Here is an 8,713-nt window from a genome sequence, read left to right as displayed (position 1 = left end):
AAAAAAAAAAAAAATCCCTGGAATGTCCTTCTGGGGAAGAATGCCCTCTGTGGCCGCTTCCTGTCCGTGACAGCAGTCCTGACACCTGTGCAGTGTCCGGTCACCTGGGCTGCCCACTAGACTCAGGAGGGGAGTCACCTGATCTTGTTGGGACTCACTGCCATGCACCCTTCAGTTTGGAACAGGAACTGGCCACGGGGGAAAGACATGTCCCAAATTATGAGCCACAGAAGACAGCTGCAATGTTTTAAACCATGCTTTGCAATTTTAGTCCAAAAGAAGTGAAACCTCATAAGGCCCAATGTAGGGACCCGCCCAAATAGAACGTCCTGCCTAGGAAAAAATGAATGCACCAATCCCTATCGCTCTGAACTCATATTCCCATCCACCTTAACCCACGTGCTGACTCCTTTCTCAGACTCAGCTCGCTCACACCCGAGTGGAATCAAGGCTGCATTTCCCACACAGAACCTGGACTCTGATTCCTTTCGTTCACGTCTCGGGATAATTTACTTTTGGTCCTTAACCTCTCAAACCTACTAGCGCCAGACAGCGCCGCCGACCTCCAGGAGGCGGAGGCAGCTCTCCACAGAGCCCTGTGCTGTAATCTCCTGCAGAAGAACAGCCGGAAGAAAACTTGGCCTCACCTGGAAGGGCGGTTGCCCTGTGCGCACAGCGAGACCTCACAGTGGGCTCTGGTGCCTGGCGCCAGGCCCTGCAGGGAATGCTGGGTGGCCGGGGAGGGGTGGCCGCTCTGGATCCCCATGGCCAGATATGTTGACCTAAAGGAAAAAACTGAGGAGAAATTATTGTAAGTAGAGAGTATTTGGGCCAAGTTGACCCAAACTCTCAAGTTAATTTTACATCAGTTTTTTTCCATTAGGTCGACACTTCTCAGGAGAGCAAAACAAAATTACACAGACGATCCGGAATTAAGCCCCTGACACCTGGCAACGCTGAACCACAGCAGCAGCTGCCAGTGTCCTGAGGTGGGTGGGCGGACGGCAGCAAGTGTCTGGGAGGGTGCGGCATGCCGGGGGCCCTAGGAGAGACAAGCAGGGTGGAGTAGGGGGCGGGCAGGTGCGGCTGTAGGGGCGGGGCCCGCTCACAGGTGGGTGTGAGGACTTGAGTTCTTAGAGCAGAGATTGGGGACCTTCTTTCCTGCTCCTGATTGGGCCAGCAAGGGGAGGAGCCTCCTTCTCCCCCGAACCCCAACCTCAGAGTAGAGTGAGGTCAGGGTCCAGCCTCTGCTGACCCCAAGGTGACCTCTGCTCTGCTGTCCACAGCCAGGCCCCAGAACAGAGGTGGTGGGGAGTCCCCATTTCTGCGGCTACAGAAGCCCATCCTACTTGCTGACCTGACCTCTCCTTTCAGTCCTGAGGCCTCCACAGCCATGTGACTCCTCCCGGGGCTTTCATGGCCTGGTGGGGCCTGCACCCCACCCCCTGGGCCCCAGGAGCCTGAACACTCCATAAAGAATTTGGGAGTGGGGAGGGATCAGCCACACTCTGCTCATTAAGGGGCAGGGCTGGAGCCTGGGGACAGACATCTGGAAGGTCTGGGAGTCTAAAAACACTTCTAGGTGAATCTTTGGGGAGCCTAGAGCCCTCTTCCCTTCCCCAAAAGGGGAAGACTGCACAAATCCTCGGAGGTCCCATGCCATTCTCCTGTTTCCCCCTCGGTGAGGGGTGCTACCTGCCTATCCCAGGGGAAGCTGTGCTAGAAGCTGCAGGTCAGCCCCAGGTTGGCATCAGGGGCTCATATTACAGGTGAGCACGTTTGGCCCAGAGCTGTCTGTCCTGCTGAGGCAGGAGGATCACTTGAGACTAGGAGGACACCCCGTCTCTATGAAAAACAGAAAAACTATTGGGGCACGGTGGTGCCTGTAATCGCAGCTACTCCGGAGGCTGAGCAGGAGGATTGCTTGAGTCTAGGAGTTCAAAGATGCCATGAGCTATGGTCATGCCAGGAAATGGGGAGGAAAAAGGGAGCAATTCAAGGCCCACTGCACCACTTAACAGGAGTTCAGGAGAGGAAGGGAGGGGAAGAAATAGCAGTGAAGTAACAATTTCTCTCAGCTAAGAGACAAGACTCCAGATTCGACCTGCTCAGCACACTGAACCAATGCAAAAAGGGCTAAAAACACATCCATGGAACCTTCCAGAGACCTGCTGCAGGCAGATTGGGGGGGGGGTGTAGGCACCCACATCTGAGAGCCCACCCTCCTCTCAATCTCCTCTGCAACACTGATCCAGGCGTGAAAAGAACAAAGTTCACTCTTCTAGGGCTGCCAGGAAGGAACTGCTAACAGAGGCAGGCACTCCAGCATCTCCCAGGGACAGAGTCTACAGAGGCGAGGAGGGAGTGGGTTTGGGCCCAGAGAGCTGTCAGAGGCATTTTCAGACACTTTTCTGCAGGGTGACCTGAAAGCAGGCAGCAGGAGAAGAGGGCACAGGGTCTGGGGGAAGTTGGCTCAGAGTTACAAGTATGAAGGGTGAACAGCAGGAATGCCCAGCTGGCAGGCAGGAGGGTGAGGGTCTGAGATGAAGGGGCAACCAGATGCTGGAGAATGTACAGCTAAGGCAGAAGTAGGGAAAAGGAACAGGGTGGACACGAAGTCCAGGAAAGCAGGTGTCTGGGGTAAGAGACATTCCCAGGTCACTGGCCATACCATAAACAGCACCTCCCAGCAGACACTAGGATGCTCTGTGACTCAGCCTCAGTCACCGTGGGAGCTGCCCCATGACTCTGGGGCATCATGGGGCAAGCATCAAGCCAAACTCCTTACAGAGTTGCCTGTGCTGGCTCTGTCCCCACCTGTCCTCCCAGGAAGCCCATCAGGCCTTCCCCAGCCCTGATGGACCCACAGGCCTGCTTCTGAGTTCTTCACAGGCCACCTGCTGCTGGGTTTGCACTGCAGGGAGCTTCTGGGGAGCACTCTGCTCCCCCAGGAGCCATGAGTCAGGACAGCCAGGGGTCTGGAGGGTGGTGGAGGAAGGCAAAATGGCAGGACCATGGTGTCAGACCCCAACAGTCAGAAGAGGTGGGGGCTGGTGATCTAAAGTTCTCTGGGGCAGTGGGCTGGGGATATCTGGCCCTACCTGCCCAAGATAGCAGCACTTGTGCTGTGGCAGTGACAGCCAGGGAGCTGAAGCCACACAGAGACCAATTGTCTTGCTCACGTGAATGGCAGTCACTTCTAGTTCTTTGTGCTACTGTTCCTGGATGTTTCTAATAGTGCACATGCATCACTTTGATAAAAAGTTCTAATTGTACTTTAAAAACACACACACAGAAAGGATGAAGGGGCTGGGTGCAGCGCTTCATGCCAGTTATCCTGGTACTCTGGGAGGCTGAGGTGGGTGGATCCCTTGAGCTCAGGAGTTCAAGACCACCCTGAGAAAGAGCCAGACCCCACCTCTACTAAAAGTAGAAAAAATAGTCAGACGTTGAGGTGGTGCCTATAGTCCAAGCTTCTCAGGAGGTTGAGGCATGAGGATCACTTTGACCCAAGAGTTTGAGATCTGTGAGCTATGACGCCACAGCACTCTACCCCCCAAACAAAATCAGACTCCATCTCAGAAAGAAAAGAATGGAGGAAGATGCTGCCTGTTTCATCCTGAGGTCACCTGCTGGGCACTGGGTGCAAAGGCCAGCTCCCCATGTGTGTGTGGGGGGGCTAGGAACCACGCAAAGGGCTAAGGCTGGAGAGAGGTGGGCCTAGCCCTCCCTATGGCAGCAGCCACAGGCTGTGTAGAGCTGTGTAGATTGCAGCTCAGCCCCCAGGGACCCAATTCCGTGTAGAGGGCTTAGGGAGCTCAGCTCTGGGGCACCAGGCCAGGCCAGTGTCCCTAGGCAGCCAATGCTTGGGCCCCTGGAAGGTAGGCTTGCTCAACACGTATGGCCTGTGCATGTAGGCCCTGGGGTGATTAGGGACGTGTGTATCTACACACTCAGCTCTGGTGTGGGACAGGTGCTGAGGGGGGCCACCACTCACACAGAACTGGGAAAAACAAGGCCCAGAAAGGGGCCCAACCAACCCCGGGCTCCTGGGGTGACGCAGGGGGCTCTGGTGTCCAGAGCAGGGAGACAGGAAAACAGGCATGCTGTCCTGGCATTTATTGACAGGGGGCAGTGCTGGTGAGGGTCCTCAGCGCCCAGTTGGCCAACAGGCACACAGGGCCCGGCGCTCAGCTTGTAGCAGGAGAGTCTCTGTCTGTAAAGCAACAAGAGACCATTAGAGTGTGGCATGGCTGCCCCCTGGCCCTCTCCCCCAGGACCACCACCTGCTCCAACAGGGCCTGCTGAGGCTGACACCATACTGGGATGACTGCCATGCCTTCTTCAAGCCCACTCCCTCTCTCAGGGCACACCATCTGTCAACACCCCCTGTGGAATCCCCAAGGAGAGGTGGGGGGGTCTGTTCTCCAAGACCCAGCTCCAGGTTCAAGGGTGAAGCAAGGGCTCCAGGTCAGCCTGGGTCCTTTGGAGCTGTCCAGAGAAGAATAGCAAGACTGGGAAGGGGTGGGTCCTTACTGAACACTCCTCCCTCTAGGAAGAAGTACAAGCTTCTGCCACCGAGAAAAACTCAGTTTCAGTCATTGTGCACCTACACGCCTCCCCCATCCCTCATGTTCCAGCCACACCCTCTTTTTCCTCTTCAATTTCTTCTCCAAGCCCTGGGCCTCACCCCCAACCTGGGGAATTCTGGACTGGGCTGTGGGTCCCTTCCGAGGACACAACGCCCAGACCAAGGGTGAAAGGATCACAGGACTGGGAGGCAGAGGAGCAAGAAAGCATGTTAAACGTGGAGTGTGTCTACAGCGTCCAGAGAGGCTCCCCACAAACAGGGATAGATGATTAGGGAAGTGCCAGGGTATCCCCTAACTGCTGGCTCTACATAACGCAAATCAGCCTCCTGTGCACCCATCCCAAGACCGAGTGAAGCCTAGGACCACCCTGGGGCTGCGGTGGGCTCACCCGCGCGTCCAGGCTGTAGGCCGTCTTCCGCAGGTCCTGCAGGGCTCGCTGCATGAACTCGAACGCGTGACAGTCAACGCAAGGGCGGCCTGTGCGGGGAGGTCAGGGCGGGAGTCTTCGGGGCAGTCCCGCCAGGAAGGGCCCTGTATTCCCTACCCACACCCATTCTGCCAAGATTGGGCCTCACTCCTCACCCCGCCATCTCCCGCCGAGGGCAACACCCGCTTCGGGAACAAAGGACAGGCACGGCCAGTACGCATCCCCTCACCCCCACCCGAGGTTGTCGCCCGGCGGCACCTACTCTGCGCAGGGACAGCACTCCCGGTGGCGGGCTCGGCGCGGACCCGGGTGCCCAGCAGCGCCAAGCTCAGCAGCAGCAGCAGCGGTGGTGCCGGCGACATCGGGAACCTGAGCGCTGGCGGAGGGGCCATGGCCGAGGAAGCCCGGGCCGCCCTGCATCAGGCAGGAGGGGGTCAACGGAGCCAGCCGCGCCCCCGGCCCCACCCACTCGCAGGACCGCCACCTCCGCCCCACCCCCCAGGCCCGCGCCCCATCCCATCCCCCACTCCCAGGATGGCGAAGTGCAGCCCACTCCCCACTCTCTGGGCCCGCGACCCCCGCCCCACCCACTCCCAGGGCCGCGGATCCCGGCCCTATTCCACGGACCTGCGACCCCAGCTCTCCCCCAGAATGACAAGAATCCCCACCTGGACGTCCCCATCCCCGCCCTACCACAGTTCAGGGACCCCGAGACCAGTAGCTGGGGCGACTCGGGACCACGGTCCGCGTGCGCCGCGCATCACGCATGCGCCCCGACCCCTATAGCGCCCCCACCTGACGTAGTCGTCATGGAAACCCGGAGACTGCGCTACCCTCCAGCTTGAAAGGATTCAGGGGTCTCCGAGACTTCCACAGGCGGTCCCCGGAAGTAGCGTCCGGGCTGCAGCGGGTGGAATCTAAGGGCTGCATGGAGGCTGCATCAGGCGGGAACAAAGCCGGAGCAGCGGGAAACGCGGGGTCTGCCCCGAGGGACGAGGCGACAGACGAGCAGGCGAGGGTGCGGGTACTGCGGGCGCGCGCACGCCAGGGCGGGGTCGGGCCGCTGGGGAGGTCGGGGTGCTCTAGGGTCCTCTCTCTGCCGTTCTCACCCTGGGACAGCCCCGCCTTGGCCCACGGCATGGGGGAGGGAACCCCCAGCCTTTCGGTTTCTCCGCGTCGCCCCCTCCTCTTGGAAGCGAACGCTTCTGGGTGAGCTCGGCGTTGTGCCACTTACGGAGCCTCGCGTGGCCAGGGGACCCCGGGGGCGCCTCACGGCCGCGCCGTCTGGGAGGTATGGTTTCCACTGGCCGCCGGAGCCCGGGTCCGGTCCCACTGCAGACGCCGTGATATCGGGAGAAGGCGCCCAGGCCCACATGAGTGTCCGCGTCCTCCACGGGTGGCGCACCTGGCCGCGGGCCAGGTCCCCTTCCCAGTGGGTGAGGCCGAGCCTGGGTTCCCCCCCAGCCAGCTGCCCTCTCCCTCGCACCTCCCAGGCACCACGTGGTGACGTCTGGGCGCCCACTTCTGCGGTCAGAGTGGCCGGAAGTGGGTGTCCTGACCGTGAGCGGGAGCGGGAAGCCAGGTGTGTGTGTGGGGGGGTGATCGTGTCTGTCCCTCTCTGCGGGGCAGACGCTGGAATTCAGGAACCCAGTCGCTTTACGGGTCCCCTGTGTCCCAGGGGGATCCCAGGTTCTGCGCCCTCGGAGAGCCCCTGCAGTTCACTTGTGTGGCGCGCCTGTACATTTCTGCTCTCCTGGAGCTTGGGGTCAAGCGGACACGGTCACTCCAGCCTTGGGTGACAGATGACAGAGCAGATTCTGTCTCAAAAAACAGTCTGTGAGTTGTGGTGCTCTTGGGGAGCAACCCGAGGGCCCAGGGCCGTGCCAGAGCAGCCCCATGCCCTCTAGTCAAAGTATCTTCTCGTGGTGCGATGGCACCTACAGTCCTAGCTATTTGGGATGCCCAGGTGGGAGGACCTTTGAGCGCAGGAGTTCCAGGCTGCAGTGAGCTGTGGTCATACCATTACACTCCAGCCTGGCCTGCAGATTAAGGCCCTGGGGTGGCCACCCTTTTCTGTGCCTGCACAGGTCCAAGTCCCTGGACCCTCATAGTGCATCCCACACCCACACGTGTGCGCGTTCTGGATGCTGCTGATGCCAGAGGGAGCAAAGACAGGTGCAAACCTGCCTTCACTGGGCTAGCTGCTCAGTAAGAAGACAGACCAGGCACTCTCTACCACAGCACAGGGACATGGACCAACCAGGTCATTCTTTGTGGGGCCATTCTGCACACTCCCTCGCATGTACCTACTAATGCCAGTAGTCCCAGATCTGACACCAGCCTGAGCTAGAGCAAGACCCCATCTCTAAAAATAGCCAGGCGTTGTGGCTGCCACCTGTAGTCCCAGCCACTTGAGAGGATGAGGCAAGAGAATCTCTTAAGTCCAAGAGTTGGAGAGGGCAAGGGGTGTGGTGAGTGTTTGGATGTGGGGCTGGGGGGGACGCAGGAAAGGAGGAGCTGGGCCAGTTACTGAGCCATCTTTGCAGATGAGAAATGCAGTAGTCACTCTGAGTGAAACTCAAGATGTCAGCTGGTTTTAAACTGCTGAGCTCAAGGGATCCTCCTTCCTCGGCCTCCCAGAGTGCTGGGATTACAGGTGGGAGCCACCTCCTTGGCCTTTCCTCAGGGTAGTGGTGGTTGTTGCTGCTGCTTTTTCACACAGTGACTCCATTTGGTTCTAGTCACTTTCATATTTCCACCTTTGGGTTAAGAACTTTCTCCAAAAACATCACTGATCACCTATCCTGAAGTTAGGTTTTGATTGTCCCTTGGTTCTGGGATGAACCTGTCGTGAGTTGCTGGTGCAGCCTATGTTAGAAGGAGGGATTGGAAGCTAGAAGCCACAAAAGGTGTGAAAACTCTTTTACCCACACTTGAGTAATGAGGGTTGGAGGGAGTGGCAGTCAGAAAAATAGCCGGGTGTTGTGGCTGTCACCTGAAGCCCAATTTAGGTTCAATTTTGTCTGTTCAGCAGGTATTGGCTGTTATCTCAAAGTGCTGGGCCAGCCTTATTCTGTTAGGAATTGTATTTCTGCAGATATTTAGCAGGTAACAGGTAAAAAGTTTAAGAAGAAAAATACAAAGTAAAATGATAATCTCAGTTTGCATAATAGTTTTGAGCTACGAACCTAGGCTTAAAGGTAACCAATTTTTTTTTTTTTTTGGTAGAGATGAGGTCTTATGATGATGTCCAGGCTGCTCTCAAATTCCAGGCCTCAAGCAATCCTCCCACCTGGGCCTGCCAAAGATGTGGGATTAGAAGTGTGAGCCACTGTGCCTGGCCCCAGTCATTTCACTTAAGAGAGATAACCACTTAAGGACGATAACCAATGGTGCAAGATTCTTTCTCACACAAAATTGTCCTCTTTTTTTTTTTTTTTAGCTTTCTTATGAAAAATACATCTTAATACCCCTAACTTTCTTCATATCTCTTTCTCTCTCATACTGATTCTTTTGTATCTTGTTTCTATTCTTTTTAAATCCATATTTTGAAATAACCTTTAAATAACTCTGAATTAGACAAAAGTTTTATTTTACCAATAAATAACAAATTTTTATGCCTCTCTTATAATTTTAGCACACCTTGGAAATGACCTAGGCATTTCATTTAATTAAACATGAGTTTAGGCTCGGC

The 8,713-nt window shown here is 56.7% G+C and overlaps 2 protein-coding genes across 2 annotated transcripts in view; both read right to left on the bottom strand.

Annotated features, from left to right (window-relative positions):
• The window catches only part of NAT8L (N-acetyltransferase 8 like), a 14,110-nt gene extending 13,344 nt beyond the window's left edge, over positions 1-766 (bottom strand). Inside the window, exon 1 of the mRNA XM_023507702.1 lies at positions 648-766. Within this exon, the coding sequence (XP_023363470.1) occupies positions 648-766 (119 nt within the window). The remainder of the gene's footprint in view (positions 1-647) is intronic.
• A 3,347-nt stretch (positions 767-4,113) lies between these two features.
• On the bottom strand, positions 4,114-5,411 carry CUNH4orf48 (chromosome unknown C4orf48 homolog). Its single transcript, XM_003801149.2, has 3 exons — positions 5,282-5,411; positions 4,981-5,069; positions 4,114-4,216 (listed from the first exon to the last, which is right to left on the bottom strand). Exons 1-3 carry the CDS (start codon positions 5,409-5,411, stop codon positions 4,151-4,153), a joined length of 285 nt encoding a protein of 94 aa, XP_003801197.1. The 3' UTR covers positions 4,114-4,150.
• Positions 5,412-8,713: the final 3,302 nt, after the last annotated feature.

The sequence above is a fragment of the Otolemur garnettii genome, unplaced genomic scaffold (assembly GCF_000181295.1).
Source record: "Otolemur garnettii isolate 467f Iridium unplaced genomic scaffold, OtoGar3 scaffold00198, whole genome shotgun sequence".
NCBI lineage: Eukaryota > Metazoa > Chordata > Mammalia > Primates > Galagidae > Otolemur > Otolemur garnettii.
Note: the sequence above shows the minus strand (reverse complement) of the source record. Positions and strands in the feature narration are given on the sequence as shown.

Excerpts from the sequence above, each read along its gene's own strand:
- CUNH4orf48 (XM_003801149.2), bottom strand. The coding sequence starts at position 5,411 with ATGGCCCCTCCGCCAGCGCTCAGGTTCCCGATGTCGCCGGCACCACCG. Across the intron at positions 5,070-5,281 it reads GAGTGCTGTCCCTGCGCAGA|GCCGCCCTTGCGTTGACTGT; the intron begins GTAGGTGCCGCC and ends CTCCCCGCACAG. Across the intron at positions 4,217-4,980 it reads CCTACAGCCTGGACGCGCGG|ACAGAGACTCTCCTGCTACA; the intron begins GTGAGCCCACCG and ends GTTGCTTTACAG.